We start from the raw sequence: 27292 nt of genomic DNA, 5'->3' as shown, positions 1-27292 counted from the left end.
CCTACTTTATTAAAAAAGGGCAAAAATGGCTTTAGATTTAGTAACACATCAGCTAGAGTGGATGTATGTTATTTTGAGTTTTTAATTTCTCTGTGTATCTGGAATCGGTACTGTCACATCAGATCTGATGGTCTTGAAACATTTACTTTTCTGTGCCAACCAGTAAACAGCTGCTTCCTGGTTGCATCTGCATAATGTAACCATGGTAATCATTAGCTTGCTGTTTTAACATAAATTTAATATGAAGGGCCATAGTGTTTCCAGCTAACCTCAAGCTGTGTCTTTTGTCATGAACTTTTCTTTTTTCCTGATGTGATTGAGTAGAAGTGATTATGGTAGGGAATCAAGAAAGAAATGGACTTCCATAAAAGTTCTCTTTTCACTCTGGGAACTTCTTTTTTAGGTGGTATGTTGCTTGCCATCACTTCCTACCTGCAACAGAGAAAGGAAACTGATTTTCCCTTTTGTGTTTACAGCTCAATTCTCATCGTGTTATTTCCCAAAACAAATAACATATTTGAGATATTTTCTTGATTTTGCTTACTGTTTTGGCCAGTAAATAACTTTCCAAAGAACTATAGTAGAAAATATAATTTGTCTGACAGTTGTATAAGATTTGGGGGGAATTAGGGTACCATGTTTTATACCACATGAATAATTGTAACCAGAAAGAGAATATAAAATGTAAGAAAATCTCTAGAGTGGTACAGACAGCTATCATTATGGTTCCTAGGACGGGAAAGTGGCTTAAACCCAACATGACAATTGGAATTCAGTAAATTAACTCAGACTCTTACCACAAAATCCTAGTTTTCATTATATTTTAATTAGCAAACTATATTTTAAAAATTATGTAAATAATATGTAAAATATATTAGAGATAGACTTAATGCCATCACAAATTACAGGAAATTTTTGATATATTTCTTCTTTAGGAAAAAGTACTGAGAAATGCTTTTTTGTGGACTTAAAAAATTTTAGTTTTGATCTTGTTTAATTAGGTACAGCATATCTTTATAATATCTCCAAACAGTACCCATTAAAGTATAACTGTATTTACTATGAAGGGAAGAGTTCATTATATCAAGAATACTACAGTGAAATTTGGGGAAATAATTTCTCTGAGGTATTTTAATGCATTTCAGAAAAGTAATTTGATGTTTGTATGTAATGAAAGAATTGACCAAAGAGCATTGAGGCAAAACGTATACACAAAAGAAAACATCATGAATGTAAGAAATGACATAAAGATGACAGCCAAGATGAAGCCCGAGTAAAGATGTATTTCAATGTTCAAATTTTAGTACTCGACACTGCGAGTGCTTAGTGTTGGTTTTACTCAGCAGTCTAGAGATAAATTCTGTTAGTTTTCTTTTTTATCACAGTAGTCACTGAGTGGCTTCATTAAACTTTCTTTCTCTTCCACATCCCTTGATAAATTTCAGCTCTTGCTGGTGATGTGATGTGTCCCAGGAATCTTTTTTTTTTTTTCTTCTGTCAATGAGTCTCAGACTTCAGCTTTGAAACCTGGTGGTGAAGGGAAGTCCCAAGGCAACAGCTGTACTGCAGTCTGGAGAGAAGCCAGTCCAGACTGGAGGAGAATGCAAAGGCTCCCAGGAGGGAGGTCTCCAGACTAAAAAGTACCATAGCATTGATGCAGTACCTGATGGGCCTGCCTGTACTTAGTGTGGTTATAGAGTTCTGTTTCAGAGTTCGGGAAAGATGCCGTACTGATGGGTGCAAGAGAAAATGAAGTAAGTGTAAAAATGGGGCAGGTATTAACTTTAGAAAAAGAAAAACCAAAAGTTAAAAAATAACAAACAGCTGTAAGAGAAAAAGAAAGAATATGCCATTGCCAGGGTCTGAACAATACTGAGGCGTCACGATACAGATGCTATTTACATGATAAAACCATACTGGAAGGAAGGTGAGAAGGGAAGGGGTAGACACACCTTCACATTAGGAAGACTGAAAGTGGAAAAAGCAAAGAAAATAGCTGTTTAAGTACAGAGTTTAAAAATATGGGGGTGTATAGCAGAGAGACAGCTAAATGAGATGGTAATAAATGATTTTTATTACCCCTTTTTGCTACAGAGAAATTTATCAAGTAGGTCTATGGCAGGAAGAAGTTGAGTTTAGGCTTCCAGGGATTTTTTTTTTTTAATCTAGAAATTTTCTTTTAAAATTAGAATTTGCAAGTGAAAGTAGTGTTAGAGGTGTCTTTATTTAGCTAACTTTGAGCTGGATAAAGTTAAACAGTGATTTCATAGAGGGGAGCTTGTTGTGTATTGTGTATTTCCTTAGAAGATGTTTGCTTCTCCATGGGCATAATTTATGACTATGCATATGATAATTTTATGCATATAAAATTATCCTTATACCTATTTTACAGAATTCAGGGCAGAATTTTACTGTTTTAGATGTTGTAGACGTTTGTAGTTGTGATTGTTTTTACTCTGGAAACATGCTGATCTTCTCTGCTGATTTAGTGACAGGTGTTTGTTCAAGGACCCAAACTCAACATGATCAAAACTCGACTCCTCTCCCCTGTAAGTTCTCTCCTAACCACAAATCTGTTAAATCTCTACTCATTTTTACACTTGCTTCAAATTTGCTTTATGACCGGATGGTATGAACTTTTTCTGTGAGTAAGATAAGGGATTGCTGTAAGAATAGGAGATAAGGCTGGAGCATTACAGTAGAAGTTTCTGGAAAGAGGATGAGGCATAGTATGGATCCTAAGGCATAAGTAGAGAAAATGAAGAGATATGAATTAGAAAACATTTTCCGGGGACAACAGTTTGTGTCGGTAATATTGGTACATAATGTTGGAAAATTAGAACAGAACTAAGATGGTTGATTAAGTTTGGAATAGCACAGAAATCACATTTTTATTTGCAAAGACATTAAATTCATTTGATTGTTTCTTTTAGGTGGTGTCTAGAAAAAATATCTGAACAGTCAATGCGGTTTTAAGCCTTTAATTATGTCAGTTCTTTTAACAGATGGTATATTGGATTAGAGAAAAAACTCCTTATACTTTGGAGTAATACTTCCATAAACTGTAGTAACCTGGCCACACAGCACCTCAACATGTTTTGAATTTAAATAGCAGATCCATAATAGGGTAGTAAATTGGGAGAAAGTTTTACAGTTAGTGGATTTGAGGGCCTAATGAGGGAAAAGATTAATCATAGAGCTATACTAAGAATAAACAATAAGCCCTTCCTGCAATGCTTGTAAATTTGGAAATAATTGTTTTTTATCAGTAATGTAAGCTCTATGAAAATTGGGACTTTTGTTTCATTCACTGAAATATATTCCCAGAGCTTTAAGCATGTCATGGCACATAGTAGGTACCTAATAAGTGCATATTGAATGAATGAATTGAGGAGTTAGATGAATGTTTTAAAAGGAAGGAAATCTTAAGGAAGAAACAGCGTAAACACTGGGAAGGCAAAGGGCGTAAAGCAGTAATTTCACATGCCTAAAAGAATCTCCAAGATTACAGAAATAAATGTCATTTACTTATGCCAGTATTTATCAGTAGGGGAAGGGCAGGTTTTATTTAACAACCAAGAAGTAACGTAGGAATCTCAGATTAGGTAGAAACTAAGATTTTTTTGGACCCGGATAAAAGAACGTTAAATTCTTATCTCTGGGAAATCTGTATGTGTCTAGTTTAAAGCCAGTGTAAAAATTAATAAGAGAAACCTCATTTAAAGTGGAGTCAGGCATCCCTGAAGTGGGAGCTCTTATGTACACACCATCGCAGCTTTACATTTCTGAGCAGCAAGGTCTCTACTACCCCAGCAGGAGGAAGGAAGATTTCCTCCTTGCCCAATAGCAAGCCCAGCCAATGGGAAACTGTGCAACTCAGCCAATGATAAGCCATCACCACCCTGAACTCTCCCTTTCCCTTCAATGGACTTTTGCTTAGATCAGCCCCGCCCAACTTCCTCCTCTATCTCTATAAAGTAACCTTCTTCTCCTTCATTTGCTGGGCTTGCCTGTGATATTTGCTATAGCTTGATTGTCCCGAATTGCAATTCCTGTGCTATTCCTGAATAAACTCACTTTGCTGGTAAAATAACTGGCTGTTTTATTTTAAAGGTTGACACCAGTATTACCAGAGGCATCTGTATTCAGACATAAAACATACCATTAGATTAGTTTATGGCAGTTTCATTATCTTTAGCTTTTAAGTCTAATACTAAAGGGTTATTTTAACAGAAACCCACTTCTAAGTATCATTTATAATGGTAATGGAATCTACAAACTTATTTCAGATTTTTGCGTTGTATCTTAAGAGTTAGGATAATATATGTGTCTACTAACCATTAATTCCTATCATATTGAAATGCCTTTGTTAGATGATGAGGTGAATGTGGTGCTTAGTAGGTACTTGATATGTAGATGTTAATTACTCCCCTTCTAGAGGTTTAAATTTTCTCATGACATTAAAATTTGGGCCATCCTATTGATTTATTAATTTAGGGGTACATGTATTTTCAAAAATGTTACCCAGCTGGAGCTCCCCTAAATCTTCCCCTTTTAGTCTTAACTACTTTGAGAGATTTTTTTTTTTTTTTCTGCTGTCACTGAAGATCTCCTTCTTTATTGTATATCTTCATCAGCTCCAGGTTGCTGGTTTCCTATGAGTTGGTCATGTGACTCTTTCTTCTTGCTTTATTGAAAACAGAATTAATTGTCAGTCAGTCAGGGACTTATGATATTCTGCATTATCTAAGCATATTTAATATAGTAGGCTCATTTTCAATATGCCAAGAAGTTATCCTGTTTTGCCATTTAAATAATTTTAGCTTCTTTTTCTATTTTTGTTCTCATTTTAAATTTTTAGCCAAAATTCTCAATTGAGTCATGGGTACCAGTGCATATATTTTCTTCAGTAGTTTCTTTAACTTCACTGTATCTGAGATTGACTTCATAATGACCTTTGGTCAGTACACCCTTTATTTTATTTTATGTATCAGCAATTTTTAGCCTTCTCTTATTTTCCTGTTCATCAAAGACCCCTGGGTCCTCAGGTCAATCACTTAACCCCAAATCTTTAATTTCCACGCTTGCTCTACCCATTCACAGCTGTGCTTCTTGATACGATAGTCAGCCATTCCTATCTTATCTTTGCAACATCCACCTCCCTCCAGTTCGCCATTATGAGGTATCCATCCCTTCAACTCCAGTGAATGAGCTCTTTCCCCATTTTTTTGTCCTTCCTGACGTCTCAGTGGTATCTAACCCTGCTGATTCACTGCCTTCTCCCCACACTATTATTATGCTCTTGCCTTTGTTATTCTCTCTGCTGACTCCCAGTCTTCCTCTGGCTCATTTTTCTGCAGCCTTCTCAATGTTGGTGTTTATATGAGTCCTCCTGGGTTGTTTATTTTCTCACAATACACATACTAGGAAACCTCATCAGTGCATTGGTTTCCCAAAGGCCTGGCTTGATGAATCCTGAGTTATTAAATCCAGGCCAGGCCTCCAAGTACTTACTCGTCAACAGACTTCCTATGACTCCCAGAGTCTTGATAATTAGCCTTGTCCCTGCAGGAAAAGAGCAGGCAGCGTACTGCTAAGAGTGCAGAGTATTGGTTGGCTCTTAGCCTTCCTGGACATTTCATCTAAGGTGTATGCCAGATTTCCTTATCAATAACTGGTGAATTTAGGAGTCTCAGATTAAACACAGAGCACATGAGCATGGGATATGCCTATTCTATTTTTCTCTGTTGGTTTATTGTATCATTTGGGATAAAAATCTGTTTTAGGCAAAAGGTAGGATTGTTTTCAACTTTTATCAATATCTCCTGGACCCTTGATTTTATGCAAAGGAATTAATTGCATTTGAATGAGCTTAATGCATCAGACTATTGATGCAAAAATACACCCCATGCTGGGCTATCACCATCATCAAGGGCTTTTGTTGTTGCTTTGTTTTATTTTGCTTTTTCTGTGGGTTAATGACAACTAGTATGCAAGAATAAAATGAATCAAACTTAAGTCCCTAGGAAATATTCGTGCATTCATTTTTCACATTTTTTAAAGAAATGAAGATATACAATTAAGCATAATCGCCTCTTAAAATTTGACTCTAAAAAACATTTTTAGCTATTTTAACTTACATATAAATTTCTTACAAAATACATATATTTTATATAGATGTGATCTCAGTGTTGGATTTACCATATTATGCTGTGAGGATATCTTCCATTCGTACTAAGATTTGTAACTGGAAGAAGAGAATTAAATCATTTGGAAGCAAAACATGGAAAACTGCCCCAGCGTAGGAATATTAATTAAACAGCTGCCTAAATGATTAAAGAACAATAAGATAGTCTTATCAAGTGCTCAGATTTCCAAGAAAACACACATACCACCTATTACTTATTGTTATAGTTGATGAATGTTTATATGCACTTGAGAACTGTTATCAAAGATGTCTTTTGTACTTACTTGGTGTGCAGTTGGCTTTTTCAATACCTCAGCCCTGTCTTCCCAAAGAGATGGCCTTCTATATATGGCCTTTGAAATATGCATTTTCTAAGATTTATATAAGTAGCCAACTTCTTCCCTCTTATAGAAATTTAAAAGCTAAGGCTTTGAGATATCCAGATTAGGGACTTCCCTGGTGATGCAGTGGTTGAGAGTCCGCCAGCCAATGCAGGGGACACGGGTTTGTGCCCCGGTCCGGGAAGATCCCACATGCCGCAGAGCTGCTGGGCCCGTGAGCCATGGCCACTGAGCCTGCGCGTCCCGAGCCTGTGCTCTGCAACGGGAGAGGCCACAACAGCTAGAGGCCTGTGTACCGCAAAAAAGAAAAAGAAAAAGAAAAAGAAACATCTAGAATTATCATGTAATGGCATGAGTGGGAAGGGTGTCAGGCCAAGAGGGGGAACTGACCTTATGCTTCTTTTGACTGGGAGAAAGGCGGACATGCCTGCCTTATGTAATGGTGACCTTGAGTAAACCCTACTTTAAGCCATTAAATGGGTTACCTTGAGCTTACATAATGTAGATCCTGTGACCTGTTAGCCTAATTGCGTTGTTAGAAAGTCTGCTTTGGGCCAGAAAATAGCAAATCACTTACACTTTTCTTAGATGATTCTGATAACCAAATATTCTTACCAAAAATCAAAAGTTTTTCCTCAGCATTTTCCCAAAACCAGAACATTTCTAGGTTAAAACAACTGAAGACTCTAAGTATGATTTTCCTTTGGTCTACATTTTAGTCATCTTTACAATTTAGAGTAAAAGACAGAAACGGTATTATTTGGAGTGAGAGATTCCTTGGAATTACCCCTGTATTTGAAAGCCTTAATCAGTATAATTTCCTCATTTATAAATGTTAAATCTGAAATGAGAGATTTGCTGTCTTCCAACATGTTTTGTGTGCCTTCTCTCTGCACCAGGGCCTTACTTTGAAAAAGTAGCTCAGATTTAGTTTGATTTAAAGGCTGAGCTTCTGCATGCCTGGAATTCTTGCTCTTCAGAGTATTTGCTCCCTGGAAAAGTCAGCTGAAGACAGAGTTGTCATGTGACTTTGGACTGTTTACCCGGAAGACGTTTGGGTAATGGAATGGGCTTTGGCAGAGTTCTGCTGCTTTCTTGTTGAGGAGAGCCAGGAGAGGGGGGCAGGGCTGCACAGGGCTGGCTGTGTTCAGATGGGAAGAACCAGTCTGAAAATGTTTGAAGCCTGAATGTACCTTCATTTGATCATTTTCTTTATTGCTTAAGAGAATTTTAAACAGCCACATCCATAGTGGGCTGTAGCGTGTAGTGACACAGATTTAAATGATCTTGCATCTAAACAAATGCATTCACTCTCTGCCTGCTGTGTAAAATCGGAATGACACCTGTACTCTGTTGGAAAGGAACAGACGTTTTCATTATAAACCTCAGTCAAGCAGAAAAGTAGCAAAGTGAGCAGAAATTTTCATTTACATCCATGACTGAAGTTGCAGTGATAAAAAGAAAATTGCTAGGTTCAAGAATAGCCTTGTTCTCATTCTGTTACACGACACGGGGGATTTGGTCAATACAGAAATAGTTTTTAATACTTATGTTGTTGAGGATGGCTCTGATCAATAGTTTCAAATTGTGTGTATCTTTTAACTGACCTTAGATTTTTCTAGGGTTTTTGTAGTATCTTTAAACAGACTTCAGTATCCACTTATTATCAAGTCCGTTATTTATTTGTTAAAATGTGGGCTTTATGTTGCATTACCACAGAGATTCACAGTAATTTCTTTGCTTATAGTTGTGAGTTTCAGCAAGTGTAGACAGATAACTCAGTTGGGCCAAACTTAGAAGACATCATAAGACAGTGGATTAGAGAGTAGGATCAGAATCTTCCAGGGGAAATTCTCCAAATAGTTCATGATATACCTTTTGGAATATATATATATAAGCTTTAATGTAGTAATTTCCTGCCCCAAACCCTCTTCCTTGGAAGTCTAGAAATTCAGTTATTTCAGTTCTCTCAGGAGCAATAAGCCCTGGCAAACTGATTGACAGTAATGAAGCTAAGCCTTGTTTACAAATCTGAGTGGCAGTTCCTAAGTCCACCGTGGAGTGATAACAGAGGGAGAGATTCTAATTTAGCTGGATCCATCCCCACTGAAAAGTTCACATGATATTTGAAACATGACTCAGTAGAACTGGGTAATTTCTAAAACATGTTTTTATTGAAGCGCTTGATGAATCATGTATACTTATATTTTCTTATTCTGTTAGATATTGTGTCCCTCTACCCTTGATAGTGTTTCCGGTACAATGACAGAATTCTAATCCTTTTTTCTATGTTTTAACAAAGCCTTGGGAATTTAGAACAGTGTACTCATACTCGTAAAAGGTTGTACTAATTCCAAATGCCACATCCTAGATATTTCCTGGCTAGCTCTTTTGTTAAATGCCGTGCCTTTTTCTGCGTCATTCTCTCCTTATCTACTTCCTCTTGCCCTAAATAATTTTGCATCTTTTAAGATGTAATTTTTTGGGGGGGAAGTTGTGAATTAGAACATTCCTGAAATATAGAGCAACATTTACTCCTCTGAGTGTTAGGAGACAACTCCATTGTCTCCTAAAGCTAGACATTTCAAGTCTAGTCTCTACACAAGAGAATCCAGAAGGGACACTTAATAAGCTCTCAAGGAGCACAGTGTGGCAATTGGGTGTTAGGGGTCTCCCACTTAGGAGAGAGGTGGGCTGGAACAATCGAGTCTGGGCATCTTGAACACGTGGAGTGGTAGCTGGTTGTAAGCACGGATGATGAATGAATGTGTTAAAGGTCCTAGGCCAGACCAGCAGGGAAATGAAATGAAGGTAGCGAAACTCCTCTGCTAACCTTAGCAAGTGATAAAGAGTCTGGAATGTGAGGTCATGAGTAGTAGCTGTAGAGGTGAAAAGGAGAGGGGAGAACTAGAAGGATATATATATTTTTTTCACTCAGAGAATGGTTTACTGGAGTTCAGAATTTCAGAACATTTTTACATCTGATATGATCTGAGCTCCATCTGCCGAAATATGGATAGTTTGAGTGGAGTAGAGGTACAGCCCGTGGGGATAGGGACACAAATCGGTGATAAATATTCCTGGAGAAAATAGAAGCATAGCTTAGTGGGATAGGGGACCTGGGTTTTACAACCAAGTAGAATTTCTTCAGCCCCCATTTGGGGCTCCCTCAAAATGTTGAACGTTGTGGTATGATGCACAGTCTGAGAAATGCCCCCAAACCTTCACCAGAAAGCAGTAGAAAGGGAGCAGAGCAGATGTCAGTGGAGGGTAGGAACCTGGATGAAGATGAAGTGGTAGAGAGTAATAACTACTCTGAGGGGTGTGTTCCCTCCCCTACCCGGCTGGCCCAGGTCAACAAAGTGGATAAGACCACCCAGTGTGACAGGAGCTGGTGGTACCAACAGTGCACAGCTCTAGAAACCTCCTGGGCAGATGCCCTCCATGGGTGGAGCGTCCTCTCCTTACTGCAAAATAAAGAGATCATGGGAAAAAACAAAAGAAGAAGTAATCACAAATGATGAGATTGACGAAGTGTATAATGAGAACTTCAAAAGGTGTGCAGAGATTAAGAAGACTGTGAAAGCAGGAAGCTGGAAGACCTGAGTAGCTTCTCAAACGTTAAGACAGTCTCTTAGTTGAGGAAAAACGCTGGCTTGAGCATTGTGCTTCCTGAGGATTCAGAAGGCTCTTGAGTTGGAAGAGGAAGTAGTTAGAATGTACGAGGTAGACTGTCTCCTTGAAGAAGTTAGCCCACAGGGCCCTCTGACATCTTCCAAAGGAAGGTTTTATCTCAAGGCTGGTACGATAATCAGGGTGCCACCTGAGAGCTCTCTCCCTCCCCAACCCCTCACAGCAGGCTCTGAAAGGAACATACCATGGCTGAGCAGGAGGGACTGGAGTTCAAGAGAGCCTCTCATAAATCAATGGAATGTAACTGTGAGAGATCAAAAACCAAGGTACCTTGCAAAGTAACAGAGATTCAAGGAAGATGCTATAAAGTTTAGGAAATATGCAGCAGATATAGAGGAAACAAATTGCTGAGCTCCAGCTACAAGGAAGAGCTAAATATTTCATGGTTATGATGGGTTAGAATGTGTGATCTCCCTCTTGATTGGAACTGCTAAAGTTATTTTACCAATAAACAAGTTAAGAAAATGTATTATTGTAAAGCCTTTGGAATTATAAGTTGTAAAACAGCAAATAAATTGAATTGTATGTGAAAAAAAAAAGTTGAATGTTGGTTTTATTCCCTTATATTGCTTCCATATAAGATAGATTTTGACCCAGTGAGGAATTGCTTATTGTTCTTTGGGTACGTACGGTTCCAAGAGTTGATGGTCAGTTCGTACTTGATTCTAATATGATTGCTAAAAGCAATGCTCTCCATGTGAGTGTCCAGCGAGGGAATGGAAATGTTGACTGAAAGGTCAACACTGAGAGTAGAGGAGGCTGTTGAATCCTTAGGCATGACTAAGGAGTGAGAAAGTACTAGCAGAGGGTTGAGGACAGAGTCTTACTTTATAATCAGAGTTAACGCAAAGCGGAGTCAATGAGAGGGAAAGGATGACTAGCTTAAGATAGAGAACGGGAGGGCAAATGTTCCTAGAGAAGACAGAATTTAAGGAAGAAGGTGATATGGTAGAGAGCAGACAGCTGATTTGAGGGCTGAGAAGAGACTAATGCATTTGTTGCTGCTAACCTTGAAAGAAGACTTGCCCAAGATTGTTGGTGATGGGTTGGAAAGAGCAAGTCCGGGGCTTGAAAGTGACAGTCCACAACTCTGTTGAGAAGTTTATCTGTGAAAGCACCTCTTCCTGTTTTTGATTATAGTCTGCCTCACACATGGGTTTCTGAGTAAGGTATGTGGACAAAACATCTCTGTATAATTTAAGGTTTGGGTAATAGCTGGTGGTTCTTTTGCCTCACCATGCATCAGCCTGATTGGTATTTTGTTGGCAATTATGTGGCTCTTTAAAAGCCCCCATACATAACCCCAATTAATTGCATCTTTAAAACCCATCAGGCTATGAATTTTTTTAATGTCAGAAAGCAAGAAAATGTTAGGAGAAAGCAGCCAGTGAGGATACTTGCGTTTTCAAGAGATGAAAAAGAGAATTTAGCAGGATATCTCTATAATATCAGCTTTTCATCTCATCTCTCAAAATATAGAAGGCTGAACTAGGCTAAAAATGAGTAGGTGTAAAGGAAACCTTATTTAAATTTCCACATTTGAATTAATCGCATGTTCATGAGTACAAATTATAATATGAGAAGTGCAAAAAGAGAAATGAGGGAAAAAGGGCATTTTGCTGGTAAATAGGGTAAACAGTAGTAACAAATTGAATATCCCTTTCAGTGATTAAATATATGGTGTTGTGATGGCATATAGAACTGGGTATATAGTCTTCTCAGTGTATTCAGTCTTACGTTTATTTCTGTTTAGACACGTATCCTTAGATTCAGTTTCCCTCCTAACCTCAACCTGTCCACGTTCAACTCATCAATCACTCTTTGAAAGATATTCGTGATCTTTAAAATTTGAAGCTAAGCTAGTACTGACCACTAGCCACACGAGGCTATTGAGCACTTGGAATGTTCTAGTCCAAAGTGGTGTGTGCTATAAGTGGAATATACACATCAGCTATCAGAGAGTTAGTCTGAGGGATAAAAAAAAAAGAATGTAGACTGTCTTAGTAATAATTTTTACATTGATTGCATGTTGAAACGATAAAATCTAGGGTATACTGGGTTAAAGAAAGTATATTATAAAATTAATTTTACCCATTTATTTTTACTTTTGTAATGTGGCTACTAGAAATTTAAAACCTCATATATGGCCCACATTACATTTCCATTGGACAGGGCTGCTCAAAGCTCTTCTGGTGCAGGATTATGTCTCAGTTCTTTTGTATCCTTCATGGAACTGAGTACAGACGGGTATTCAGAACTACTCAGTGGTAATAGAGATGATCCATTAAAGTTCAACCAAATCATGTTGGGTTTTAATTTTTATTATTGTTCCTCATCCTGTTTGAACATCTTTGGCCGGGAGGCTTTGTTCGCCTCACCTTTTCACGTACGGAAATCATTCCATCCCCTGAGTCACTGTGTAGTTAGTTTCCTCCCCTCTGCCTCAAATCTAGAACACTTTCTACCCTGTTTTGTGATAACTTCTGGGATTAAAGAAACAAAAGACAAAACAGGAGAGACTTGGCTCTTAGGGATGTGTGAAAATGTGCTCAATTCTTAAGATGGTGCCAATGTCACCAATCTATGGGACAGAACACAGGCTTATGGAAGGAAGGTGTAGAAGGTTTGATTATTTTTTTCAAAATAGGGACAGACCAAGCCAGTCACAAAAAAGGCAAATACAGTATGATTCCACTCATATGAGGTACCTAGAATAGTCAAATTCATAAAGACAGAAAGTATTGTAGAATGGTGGTTGCCAGGGGATTGGGGGAGAGGGAAATGGGGACTTGTTTAATGGGTACAGAGTTTCAGTTTTGCAGGATGAAAAGAGTTCTGGAGATTGGTTTCACAACAGTGTGAGTGTACTTAACGCTGCTGAACTGTACACTTAAAAATGGTTAAGATGGTAAATTGTATGTTATGTGTATTTTACCACTATTAAAAAGAGAAAGAAAAGCCATTCTAAAAAGTGTTTCATAATGCAATAACCTGTAACTTAAAAAAAAAAAAAACACTTAATGAGTTATAATGGATTATCTTAAGGACACCCTTGCTACCTGAAGGAACAGCTGAGTCCAGTCACTTGGGAGCTTGTTAGAAAAGCAGAATCAGTCCCACCCTAGACTTTTCCAATCAGAAACTGCATTTTAACAAGATCCCCAGGTGATTCGGGTACACGTTAAAGCTTGAGAAATGCTGTTCCAAACATCATTTCTCAAAGTGTGGTCCATGAACCACCTGAATCTGAATCCCTCTGAGGAGGTGTGTTTTCACACCCATCCCAGATCAGGTCCAGGTCTTGGGGCCAGAAGGGGATGGAGCTACTACTGTCTGGTCAAGCATCCCAAGGTGACTCTGAAGCACGTTAAAGTTTGAGAACCCCCGACCTGGAAAGATTTAACAACCATTATTTTCATAATTCCATCTTTTAACTGATGTTGGGATAATTACAAATATAAGTAATAAAAAGACCCATTATTAATAAAAATCAAGAATATGAGTAATAAAGCAATAAAAAAGAGGCAACAGAAAAAACACATGTAACTTAACTAATCTTGGGTGGTTTGGTGAGGAAGGCATGATTCAGAATTTGTGGAATATTGTCATCTGCAGCAACATGGATGGACCTAGAGATTATCATACTAAGTGAAGTAAATCAGACAGAGAAAGACAAATATCATATGATATCACTTATATGTGGAATCCAAAAAAAAGACACAAATGAACTTATTTCCAAAACAGAAAGAGACTCACAGACACAGAAAACAAACTTATAGGTACCAAAGGGGAAAGGAGGGGGGGAGGGATAAATTAGGAGGCTGGGATTAACATATACACATGACTTTGTATAACATAGATAACCAACAAGGACCTAGTGTATAGCTCAGGGAACTATACTCAATATTATGTAATAACCTATAAGGGAAAAGTCTGAAAAAGAATATATATATCTGAATTGCTGTGCTGTTCACCTGAGACTTATACAGTATTGTAAATCAACTATACTTCAATAAAATTTAAAAACAAAACCAGAAAAAGAATTTGTGGAATATTGTAACACTTTGCTGAAATAGTGAGCATTCCAATAGATTTAGGGCCCAAAGTTGAACCTGGTTCTGTTATTAACTAGAGAGAAACCAGATCAGGCCTAAGTTTCCTAATCTGTAAAGAGGAATTGAATTCCGTGATCAGTGACTTTTACATTTCTAAGACAAGGTTAAACTTGAAAAGCAAAGAATTTCCTTTATTATTGATATATGTGTGAATATTCTGAAATTTTTAAAAGAATTTAAACGCCACACATTACACAAATTATTGAAAAAGAGATTTGCTAAGAAAATCTAAAACTAAGCTTTGTCTAGTTATTTTAGATGACATAGATGAAAAACCCAAGTTAGTAAAGATCTTTTAACACAAGTTCTTTTCAGTTGACAGTAATTTTATGGACAGTTTTTGAAGGCCACAATGTTGATATAGATGTAAATAGGTATGTCCTTATTAAAATTTGTTGCGGAAGCTACAAATATTTTTAAGTAGCATTACTTTAAGTTTTAGATTGACAAAAAAATTGACAGGATAGCCCAGAGAGTTCCCATACACCACCTTGCCCAGTTTCCCCTAATATTAACATCTTACATTAATATGGTACATTAGTTACAGTTAATGAACCAATTTTGATACATTATTATTAATAAAGTCTGTCCTTTATTCATACCTTATTTATGTCCTTAGTTTTTACCTAAAGTCCTTTCTCTGTTCCAAGATCCCATCCAGAACACCGCATGACATTTACTCGCCAGGTCTTCTCAGCCCCTTCTTGGCCATGACAGTTTCTCATAGCTTCCTTTTTGATGACCTTGGCAGTTTTGAGGAGTACTGGTCAGGTATTTTGTTAGATGTCCCTCTGTTGCAATTTTCTCATGCTTAGGCTGGGATTATGGGTTTTTTGGAAGAAAGACTACAGAGGTAAAGTGCCCTTTTCATCATATCACATCAAGGGCATCTATTATCAACATGATACGTAACTGTTGTTGACTTTGATCGCATGGCTGGGGTAGTGGTTGTCAGGTTTCTTCACTATAAAGATGCTCTTTTCTCCCCATTGTGTATTGAACTCTTCAAAAGGAAATCACTAGGCACGCCCACAATTAAGACCATTATGCCTCACCTCCTCAAGGGCATAGATGATTTGGAATTCTGCACAGGCCGAATTTGCCTCTTTCCACCCATTTATTTATTCAGTTATTTTGACTCATAAATAAATATTTTATATTTTGTGTTATAATCTAACACTACTTTATTAATTATATATATATTATTACTCAAATTGTTCCAGTTTTGGTCTTTGGGAGCTCATTCGTTTAAGCTCCTGTGCTTTTTTTTTTTTTTTTTTTTTTTTTTTTTTGCGGTACGCGGGCCTCTCAACGTTGTGGCCTCTCCCGCTGCGGAGCAAAGGCTGCGGACACCCACGCTCAGCGGCCATGGCTCACGGGCCCAGCCGCTCCACGGCACGTGGATCCTCCCGGACCGGGGCACGAACCCATGTTCCCTGCATCGGCAGGCGGACTCTCAACCACTGCGCCACCAGGGAAGCCCTCCTGTGCTTATTTGAAATACCCTCTTTTATTTTTTTCTCCACAAGATGCTCCAACTCATCTTCTATATTTTATGCCCCAATCCTAGAATCCATTATTCCTCTAAGGAGCTCTGGTTCCTTTTATTGGAGAATAATATTAAAAACTAAGATCTGGGCGTCAGGTGTGCTCATTGCTACTGGAACATCTTTGCTTTTAAGTCCTCTCAACTGACAGAGTGAGGCGTTATATTTGTGTATAGTCCTCCTTGTATGAATATTTCTATAGCTAACCATTTGTATCTATATTAAGCTAAATATCAGTTCATCCTTATGTCTCCAGCTCTAATCTGTTATTACACGGATCCTTCTTCCTCCTCCCCTTGCTCATCTGTAAATTCTCACTCCAACAGTGGGAAACCTGGTCCCACCATCCACCTTCTATTTACACAATTGTTCAATTGTGCACTTGCTGAACAGTATCAGAGTTGTTAGCTCATACCTTTGTAAGGCTTTTAAAAAGCTGCAAAATTGCTAACAAACGTTTATTTTATTCTTGTCTTTTTAACATATGTCCTTTGCACTGTTTTCATCATCTTAAGACCAGTGTTATTCAGAGCCTGGGTAAAAGACTATTTCTATCTAGTACAAGCTGCCATTTGTGTATGTACGTGAGACTGGGCTCCATTCACTTGAAAAAATTAGAGAGAGGGTTTAGGGGAAACGTTTAGTTTTCACTTCTTTTGCCTTTTTCTTATCTTGATTCATGTAATTTCTGCCATCTGGCAAACAGTTCTGATCTGAAGACTGCCATCTGTCAGTTCTCACTGCTATTTGGTGATAGTTACTGTGAAATGTTGGTGATAGCAACAGTCACGGTTTTTGTTGTTGTTGTTTTGTTTGTTTGTTTGTTTTTGTGGTACGCGGGCCTCTCACTGTTGTGGCCTCTCCCGTTGCGGAGCACAGGCTCCGGACACGCAGGCCCAGGGACCATGGCTCACGGGCCTAGCCGCTACGCGGCATGTGGGATCTTCCTGGACCGGGGCACGAACCTGTGTCCCCTGCATTAGCAGGCAGACTCTCAACCACTGCGCCACCAGGGAAGCCCTGTTGTTTTTTTAATTGAAGTATAGTTGATTTACAATGTTAGTTTCAGGTGTACAGCACAATGATTCAGTTATACATATGTGTGTGTGTGTGTGTGTATGTGTATATATATATATATATGTATTCTTTTTCAGATCTTTTCCCTTATAGGGTATTACAAAATATTGAGTACAGTTCCCTGTGCTATACAGTAGGTCCTTGTTGGTTATCTATTTCATATGTAGTAGTGTGTATATGTTAATACCAACCTCCTAATTTATCCCCCCCACCTTTCCCCTTTGGTAACCATAAGTTTGTTTTCTATGTCTGTGGGTATATTTCTGTTTTGCAAATAAGTTCATTTGTATATATATTTTTTTAGATTCCACATATAAGTGATATCATATGGTGTTCGTCTTTCTCTGTCTGGCTTATTTCACTTAGTCTGATAATCTCTAGGTCCATCCATGTTGCTGCAAATGGCATTATTTCCTTCTTTTTTATGGTTGAGTAATATTCCATTATATATATATATATATATATATATATATATATATATATACACACACATACCACATCTTCTTTATCCATTCATTTGTTGATGGACATTTAGGTTGCTTCCATGTCTTGGCTATTGTAAATAGTGCTGCTACGAACTTTGGGGTGCATGTATCTTTTCAAATGGGTAATTCACCCTTGTCCCATGTCCTCTTTGAGAACCCAGTAACTACCCGTTCTCTGAAGCAAAGACCATAACAGTTGTATCACATGAAAAGTTTGTTGAAAAGTATTTTGGGTGCTTCTGTAACAATTCTTTCCATCTCTTGAACACAAATACCTTCCAGAAAAATGTCCCAGCCTATTTGTTAACATGTGAAAGTTACAAAATATCAATATGTAATGAGCAAATTCAATAAAAATGTTAGCAGAGGAAGAGTCTGACATGGTAAAATTAAAAATCACCTGAGTGAATGCTTGTTGACAGTTCCCACTTTGATGTGCATGGATGCAGTAGTGTAGGTTACTAGGTACATGAATCTGGAATGTTCTACTCGTCTGCACATGCCCTGGGAAAGATTAGGAGAGTCTTGCCCAATCGTTTTCTGCCGTCTTCAGTATAAAGCATCTTCTAGCTCCTGGAATGGAACCAGTTAGATCCTTGACACTTTTTCTCTTATGCCCCTCAGTTAATCCTTTAGATTCTATCTTCACACTGTATCCAGACTCTTACCACTGCCCACCATCTCTACTGCCATCATCCTGGTCCAAGCCATTGTCATCTCCCAACTGGATCACTGCCACAGCTCACTACCTGGTCTTCCTCCTTCTAATCTTGCCCGCTTGGGCAAGAATAAGTCACTTAGAAAACCACGCCAGAGTCTTCCAGTGCCCCTCAGGGTGCTGGCCAGAGTGTGGGCAATGTTTAAGGCCCCGTGCAGTCTGCTCCCACTCAGTGACCTCCTGCCTGTCATTCATCTGTGACGACACTGGTCCCCTTGCTATTCTGTAAACCCACCAGGCAGGCTTCTGCCTCAGGTCCTTTGCACTTGTCCCTCCCTCTGAGATTTGGTTGGTTTGTTACCTCACTTCCTCAGGTCTTCACTCACATGTCCTATTTTTAGTGAGGCTTTCCCTGAACACTGTTTAAAACTTTACCCCCTCCTCCACCAAAGCCTCTATCCCTTCATGTGCCTTATCTCCGTAATGTTCATTACCATCTGACATTCTCTTTTACTTTTTTGCTTTATCTTTCCCGCCAGAATCCCATTTAGTTTCATCTCTTTAGTCGACTGCTGTATTCCCAGCACTAAGGAAAAATAGAAGGTATGCAGTGGAGAGTTAGTGAATGAAGGACAGTGAGCAACGGAGGGGATTCAGGAAACACCTCCACAGCCAGGGCTCGCGAGTCCTGTGCGAAAGGCGAAAGCACTGATCACTCGGATTCCCTACTTCTCCTGTCCTAGGGATTCCACCCCACCCTAAGGACCACTGTTTTTTCCTCTCACGTCATAAGCAATACTCAAATGTAATACCATTTATCTATAGAACTATAACTTGGTGGAGATGGTGTAATGAAAATAAAACCCTATTGCCTTCAGTAGCTGTTACTGTTCTAAGTAACTATAATTAGTATTAATATGAGAAGACTTAGTGGTCGATGACATACTGGGGAAAAGGTATTAGTAATAATACTAATAAAATAATTTATTGAGCACCTTTGTTGTGGGCACTGAGTTGAGTGCTTTATGAATATTAACTCATACTCCCAACTCCACCATTTACCACATGTGTGAGCTGGGCTGATTATGTAACATCTTAGTCTCACCTTCTTCTCTTATAAAGTGAGATCATTATAGCTGCTTTGGTGTGTGGTTCTGAGTGTGATGTGAGATGATGTCCAGGAAGCATTTAGGCCAGTGCTGGGCACAGGGTCCAGAATTACTGGAATTATTGAATCTTACCTTCGAGAGCCAGGTCTGGGCCACATCTCATCTCTCATAGAAGAGTATAGCACAAGGAAGGAAACCGAGGCTTTGCCATTTTTCAGGAATTCCATTGCTAGAATGTTCTTCCGCCCCCTTTCCCTTAACTCTTGAGAGACAAGGAAGAGAGGTTATACCTTGGGCCAAAATACAAAGACTTCATATGTTTCTAGCCAACACCATTTTAGTCTTTGTGAATTCATAGAAACACAGTTTATTCATCTGAGCTTTCTGTGTCTTGAAGAACATATGTGTGGTTCTGGAATCTTTTTTAATCAATCTGTTCAATCCCACTCTGACTCTCAAAAACTTAGCAGCCTCACTTTTGAGAAATTCTGTTCTTTCCTCTGATGTCCTTTCCCCCCTTTTCTCCCTCCCTGTGCCATGGATTCACAGTCTCTTTGGTTTTAGTTGTAATACTTTCGCTCTATTCTATTTTCTTCCTGGAATCATCTGTCTCTTGAAAAGGAACATAAAGAAATTGAAAAATACATTCCTATCTTCAAATTTCATAGTACTTGCCTATTTAATATTCATTTCCAATTCTTCTTTTCGAACAGAATTCCAGATTTTTTTAATTCACGGTGACAGTGTGCTCAGCCAGAAATACTTTTTGCAGATACCCTTGCAGCTTAGTGTGCCAGATAACATAGCTATGGCATATAGGATGTGGATACTGGGGAGGGTGTTCCTCCCATGTAAGACAGCAAAGCTTTAATAGGGAAAAAAAACCATACCCAAAAACCTTCATCCCTTGGCCTTTTCTTCCTGTTCCTGTCTGAAACTTGGATATGAAGTCTTAAGATTCTGTGACCATAAGACATCATGACAAATGCCAACATGCTCAGGACAGCAGTGCAGAAAGATAGGAATAACCTAGTCCCTGAGGGCAGCATTGAACATCTGCAGTAGCTTCAGCCTCAATACCAGACTTCTTATTGCAGAGAAATAATCCCATCGTGTTTTTTTGTTTTGTTTTGTTTTGTTTGCAATACGCAGGCCTCTCACTGTTGTGGCCTCTCCCATTGCGGAGCACAGACTCCAGACGTGCAGGCTCAGCGGCCATGGCTCATGGGCACAGCCGCTCTGCGGCATGTGGGATCTTCCCGGACCGGGGCACGAACCCGTGTCCCCTGCATCAGCAAGTGGACTCTCAACCGCTGCGCCACCAGGGAAGCCCTCCCATCGTGTTTTTAAGCCACTGTTTGTCATGCATTCTCTTCTGTGTTTATCCTGTGCTCTATTCTGTGCAGTAGAATGCATTTTCAGCTGTTTCACATGACTTGCTAGCTAATTTAAATCCAGTTTTATTGTCAAACTGACCACATTGTAGATCACAACACTGAAGTATTTTGTAGTACAAAAGTGAATCTACTTTTATAAAAGCCAAAGGGAATTAGCCAAATAACCCATTTCGAGCAGACTTTAAATGGCAGCAAGTTGAGTTACCACACTTGGATGGAGAGGCCAGAGATTCAGATTTTCAGGCCAGTTCCACCGCCAGCTGGCTCTGTGGGCAGGCCACTTGACCTGGATTATTTCCCTCCCATCTGCAAAATGAGGTAATTTAAGTAAGCCAATCCTCTCAAAGACCACCAAAGAGCCAGTGGATTGATGCCTGCAGAGTCTCAGCTGAATTTGGCATTATTGTTTACCTTGCCAAGACTTTTTAGCTAAGAAGCCAAGCACAGATTTTGTTCCTTAGCTGTGAAAATTCCCTTTCAATTGCAGTGTGTGTAATATAAATTGTGAATTTTTGAAACAAGAAACCAGGTTGTATGATTATCAGTAAATATGCACAGTGTACACTGAATTGAACCACTAGGATTGAATGGTGCCAAATTCCTGAAGTTCAGCATTAGCTGAAACATTATGATACTTAATTATCTTATTATGATACTTAATTTATTTTGGTCTCTTTCACTTGAATTCTGTTAATTTTTTTTTTTTTTACCTGAGGATCAAACCAAAAAGACAGAAGGTTTGTTTTAAAAAAAATTAAAGTGTGCATGGTTCTTTATGGAAACTCCAGGTATATATACTATCAGATTTTTTTAAATTAAACAACTATTTTTTAGAGCCATTTTAGGTTCACAGCAAAATTGAGTGGAAAGACAGAGAGTTCCCACATAATCCTCTGTCATATCATAGGTTTTTAAGAATAATGCTTTTAGAATTAAAAAGAGAGGAAACGTAAACCATGTTAAACTAAACCCGTTTCTGAAAAAGGACTTGTTATATTTTTACTACTTCTCTTTAATTCCTTATTAAAAAAATTTTAACAGATTTTTTTGGTTTAATTACTTTAAAATTTCTGATGTGTAACATTCTAGTATGTGTCATCAGTTTTGAAAGTAATATAAGCAAGGTTGTAAAATCCAGTCTTTGCTGAATTTTATTTTGATGTTCGAGTACAATGATTTTTCTATTTTGCCATTAGTCCCGAGGGCCTATTAAATAACCAGTATTAGTCCTTTAAAAAAACAATCTCATTTGAGGGACATACATTTCTTGGCTTCTGTGCAATATTAGAAACCTAAGAGCATCTTTACACTACGAAATGAAGTGTCATTTTCCAAATTAAAAAAAAAATCAAATATCCTTTTATAAATTAATGCTGTACGTGTCCTTTTGATGAACATTAGATTTTACCAGGGTAACTATCTTTCAGTGACTTTGACTTTGCACTAAAATCTACTCCTTAGCAGATTGGCCTAAGGTCAAGTAAAACAAGACACTGTTGTCTGGCAGCTATTACCCAGTTTATGCCACAAGAACTATTTCAGGACAAAGTTGGGAGTATCTGATATCTTCTCCTGATTGTCTCATAAACTGATTTAATAGCTTTGGGCCAGACATTGAATCTTTCCCGATAACTACTTGTAAAATAGAAAAACATTGCTTAGTATTTCGGACATTTGTAGATATGGCAGTATGGCTTGACAGACCAGAGCTAATAAATCAGACAAGCATCTTCAGGCCACTGGTCGCTTCTGGCCTCCTGTGGCCTTGAAAATTGGGATGCCTCAGATATAAAGTATTCTTGCTATGGTTGATTGCCTGCCCTGAGAAACCATGAAGAGTCCACTTGGAGAAAGGTATATTGGTTTTGGATGAGGATTTTTTTTCCATTCTCCCAACTCATCTGGTTTTAGTTTGTTTGTTTGTTTGTTTGTTTGTCTTATTCTTTTGTTTTACAGTATTCTATGTAAAAGCAAAAGAAAAATGTGACATCACTTGCATTATGTCATTCTTTCCTTATAGTTTATATCTTAATGTTTATCTCTGGGGCTAGGTTATAATCTCCTGAAGGTAGGCGGCCTTAGACATGTTTCTGGGAAATGAGATTTATATTATAAGAGATCCATCACACAGCTGTTGTGGAGCTGAGATGCAGTGATGCATATGGAGAACTAGCCACTCCATGGACTCAAGGGTTCCTTTCTCACCAAGTACCAACTGCACACAGCCCTTGGGAGCAACGTCTCATTAATTCTTGCATTCTCTGTGACTCATAATACGATGCTGTGGGCACCATCGATTGTTTCAAAGATTTGAGGAATGACAAGATCACGCTGTTTATCCCCTGTGATTTGCTTAGATTTTGATCTAAATATTATTTATTAAACTAAATATGTAAATATCATGAGACGTGCATGTTTCAGCTAGAAACAGACTAAAATTTAAGCACCTTTATAGAAAGAGGTTTTTTTCTGTTTTTTTTTTTTTTTTTTGCTGTACGCGGGCCTCTCACTGTTGTGGCCTCTCCCGTTGTGGAGCACAGGCTCCGGACGCGCAGGCCCAGCGGCCATGGCCCACGGGCCCAACCGCTCCGCGGCATGTGGGATCCTCCCGGACCGGGGCACGAACCCGTGTCCCCTGCATCGGCAGGCGGACTCTCAACCACTGCGCCACCAGGGAAGCCCAGAAAGAGAGTTTTAAAGAACACTTTTAGGGAATTCCCCAGTGGTCCAGTGGTTAGGGCTCTGCAGTTTCACTGCCAAGGGCCCGGGTTCAATCCCTGGTCGGGACTAAGATCCCACAAGCCCCTTTTATATAATGGGAGTGAAAAGTTTTTTTCTTCCCCTTCTTAGGACATTTATCTCTTTATGTAGCATTTCAGAAAATTTCATGTAACGGACTAAGAAAGTAAAAAAATTGTTCTTGTCTTTCTGATATGTGGACAACTTGTATTCCTTGCTCATTTGTAGTCATTGCTTTAAATCTCTTCTCGCATGTCTTGCTTGAAGGATTGCAGTACCTTACTCAGTGGTCTCCCTGCTTTCATGGTCTCAAAACGCTAGTCCATCCTTCACTTGATTAAAGAGTTTACCTGAAAATCAAACTTGAGCACATCATTCTTGTTTAAAATATCCTTTGGCCTATGTTGCGTCCAAAATGGCATCTAAAACCTTAGACTCTAAAACTGGAGTCCACCATATTTCTCCAGTCTTATTTATTTCTGGACATTTTTTCCCACTTACCATGTGTTCCAGCCACAGTGAACTTCTGTGTCTTCTACAGATATGCTTTGTCCCTTATTCTTTCTTTGCACAGAAAGTTTCCTTTTGCCATCCTTCCAACCATCCATCCATCCAATATGGTCATGTTTGCCAACACTGGACCATGGATTGGGAATAGGACGTTAAACAAGATAGATACTGTCCTTACATCTTGCAACTTCCCATTCGTTTCCTACATGTCACACTCCTGCTCATCCATTTAGACTCATCTCTAATGTTATTTCTATTTTGAGGTCTTTCCCAGCACACCCAAGCAGATATGTTCACTATGTTGGCCCATCACTTTATCTCTATTACAGCGTTTAATTTCTTCATTCATCAAGACATGTATTGCCTACTGTGTTCAGAATCTATGCTGAAAGCTGGGGATACTGTAGTGAACAAAGCAAATAAAAATTAAGCCCACAGCGCTTTCCTGGTGGCGCAGTGGTTGAGAGTCCGCCTGCCGATGCAGGGGACACGGGTTCGTGCCCCGGTTTGGGAAGATCCCACATGCCGCAGAGCGGCTGGGCCCGTGAGCCATGGCTGCTGAGCCTGCGCGTCCGGAGCCTGCGCTCCGCAATGGGAGAGGCCACAACAGTGAGAGGCCCGCGTACTGCAAAAAAAAAAAAAAAAAAAAAAAAAAATTAAGCCCACAGCTTATACATTATGTTGTAATTATCCAACTTTCACCCTTATGAGAATGTGAATTCTTATAGGACTTTATGTATCAATAATATCTTTATATCTGAAGTACCAGCAATGCTAAAAATAGTTTGCATGATATACAATTTTAAAATATATATATAGCAAAAGTCTAAGGAGTTTTCATAATTTAATTGAATTAAACTCTCTGTGTATGTGTATATATGTGTATTGTATATAAACATATAATACACATATGTGTATTTGCTTCAGATATATATATATATGTATATATATATATATATACATATATATATATATTTTTTTTTTTTTTTTTTTTTGGCGGTATGCGGGCCTCTCACTGTTGTGTCCTCTCCCGTTGCGGAGCACAGGCTCCAGACGCGCAGGCTCAGTGGCCATGGCTCACGGGCCCAGCCGCTCCGCAGCATGTGGGATCCTCCCGGACCGGGACACGAACCTGTGTCCCCTGCATCGGCAGGCGGACCCTCGACCACTGCGCCACCAGGGAAGCTCTAGATATTTTTTTAAGAAGTAAAATTTTATGGATCTAGTTGAATTTCTGTTTTCCTCTGTGATTCCATACACTTGAAAAGTAACCATTACTTTAAATTTCTTGATAATCAAAAAATAAAATAAAAACACTAAGCATATATTAAAATAATAATAATACACATATGTGTATATATAGATTTTGTTTGTTTAGGAAGTAGAAAAATGCTAAATTTTCTATTAGCTTACAAAGAGATTAAAATGTCCAAGAAAGAGGAGTGGACAATCATTTATTTTGATTCTTCCCAGTGATTGCCTAGGCAGTGTCAATCTGTCATTTTTTAATCCTTGTCGCAATTGAATGGCAATTTTTTGTATGATTAATTTGCAGTCAGAGATTCATACTAGTTAAGTTAAAGTTTCACGTAAGACATGTAGGAAGTATTTTAACCATCAAGGTAATGTGGCAAGGAACTTGGCTGTTTAAGGAAGCAAGACTCAACATTCTAAAGGTACTGGTCTCTCCTGGATTGATTACTTCACCATTCTAAAAACTGTATAACCTCTCTGAAGTTCTTTCAGCCCATCTTTCCTTGTCACTGTCACTGGGATAAGACCCTTGGGATGCAGACGGGATGACATGAAGCTGTTTTCCTTTCTTGCAGTTGGTGAGTTTGTAAGTGATGCCCTCCTCGTTCCCGACAAGTGCAAATTCTTACACCAGGAGAGGATGGATGTTTGTGAAACCCACCTTCACTGGCACACCGTTGCCAAAGAGGTACCCACCCATTCATTCTTTCTACTTTTAAAGTGAAGACTTCCTAGGAACTATGGACAGTGACATTTTAGAGGGTATTTGAAGGCAACAGCTGTGTTGATAAATATGTTTTTAAAATTATTATTGTTAAAAATAAAAGACTTCATGAATATTTTAAGAGGATATCTTGAGGCAACAGCTGTGTTGATAAATAAGTTATTATTATTTAAAAAACCATCCGTGAGTATTTTATATTTAGTTAGATTTGTTATGTCTATGCCATGTTTTATAATTTAGAAACTACAATTTTATACTCCCTATAAACCTTCAAACATACTTTTAAAATTTCTTTTCAATTTATCTCTTGTTTTCTTTTGTCATATACCAAGTTTTCAGGATTTAACCTTTTTCTCTATTATCTGTTCGGGAATACAGTGGAAGAACAATAGCTTGTCCTGTACCAACCTGGAAGCTACAGTTAGAAAGCTCAGTTTCTAAGTTGTGCCACCCAATTTTGTGTTCACCATATGCCGTGCCACCACCTTCATTGATCCATAGTAGATGAGTCTATGTCACCAATTGTAAGCTTTGCTAACCCCTGCTTTTGGCAAAGCTGATAAGAGACATAAAAAAATTAGCATAAAATGTCATCTTTTTTGAGGGGCGGCCGTGCCACGTGGCTGGTGGGATTTTAGTTCCCCCACCAGGAATCAAACCCGGGCCCTCAGCAGTGGAAGCGCAGAGTCCTAACCACTGGACCACCAGGGGATTCCCCAAATGTCACTTTTTGATATTACTACCTTCAAAACTGCTTTGTCCCTTTGATATATTATGAGGTTTTTCTAGTAAATTTGTATAGTTTTTTTGTAATGCGATCAGTCTCCTAGAATTAGCCTACTTTATCTAGCTCAGTGGTTCTCAAATGGGGTCAGTTTTACTCCACATCCCTTCCCAGAAACATGAGCCAAGAGACATTATTGACTTAAGGGGTGGTACCACTGGCATTGGTGGCCAGAGACCAGAGCTTCTGCTAAACATTCTTCAGTGAACAGGACAGCTTTTCCTCTCCCCTTGCCCTGAAGAATGATCTGGTCCAAAATGTCAATGATACTGAGGTTGAAAAACCCTGATCTACCTTCATTTAAACATTGCATCATAGCCTTAACGCTATTAGGCAGAAAACACCACTTAAGATTCAGCATTAATTTTGCCTTTTTTAAAATAATATGTTTTAATTTGCTGGCAAGTGACCTTGTCTTTATATAAAAATGTTTAAGAGCAGATATTAAGAAAACAAACTAAGTAATTTAAAGCCCAGTACCCATCTGATAACGTCATTTTTCATTTCTTCTTGAGTTTAAAAATTTTTTTTTGTTGTTGCTAAGAAACGAAATGACTCTAATTCCTATGAGGTCAAAATACACTCATAAAATTTCATTGTTTACCTATGTGTGTTGAATTATCATCTGTCACCGCTGGATGCTTTCAAAGCTTTATGTTAATTTAAATGTGT

The 27292-nt window shown here is 38.5% G+C and overlaps 1 protein-coding gene across 6 annotated transcripts in view; it reads left to right on the top strand.

The window, feature by feature from the left end:
• The window catches only part of APP (amyloid beta precursor protein), a 276610-nt gene that overhangs the window by 85887 nt on the left and 163431 nt on the right, over positions 1 to 27292 (top strand). For all 6 annotated transcript variants that reach the window (XM_033855992.2, XM_033855991.2, XM_033855990.2 and 3 more), the window contains exon 4: positions 25688 to 25800. In XM_033855992.2, coding sequence (XP_033711883.1) covers positions 25688 to 25800 — 113 coding nt within the window. The remainder of the gene's footprint in view (positions 1 to 25687; positions 25801 to 27292) is intronic.

This window comes from Tursiops truncatus, chromosome 4, assembly GCF_011762595.2.
Source record: "Tursiops truncatus isolate mTurTru1 chromosome 4, mTurTru1.mat.Y, whole genome shotgun sequence".
NCBI classification, from domain to species: domain Eukaryota; kingdom Metazoa; phylum Chordata; class Mammalia; order Artiodactyla; family Delphinidae; genus Tursiops; species Tursiops truncatus.
This window is presented reverse-complemented; position numbering and strand designations above follow the sequence as displayed.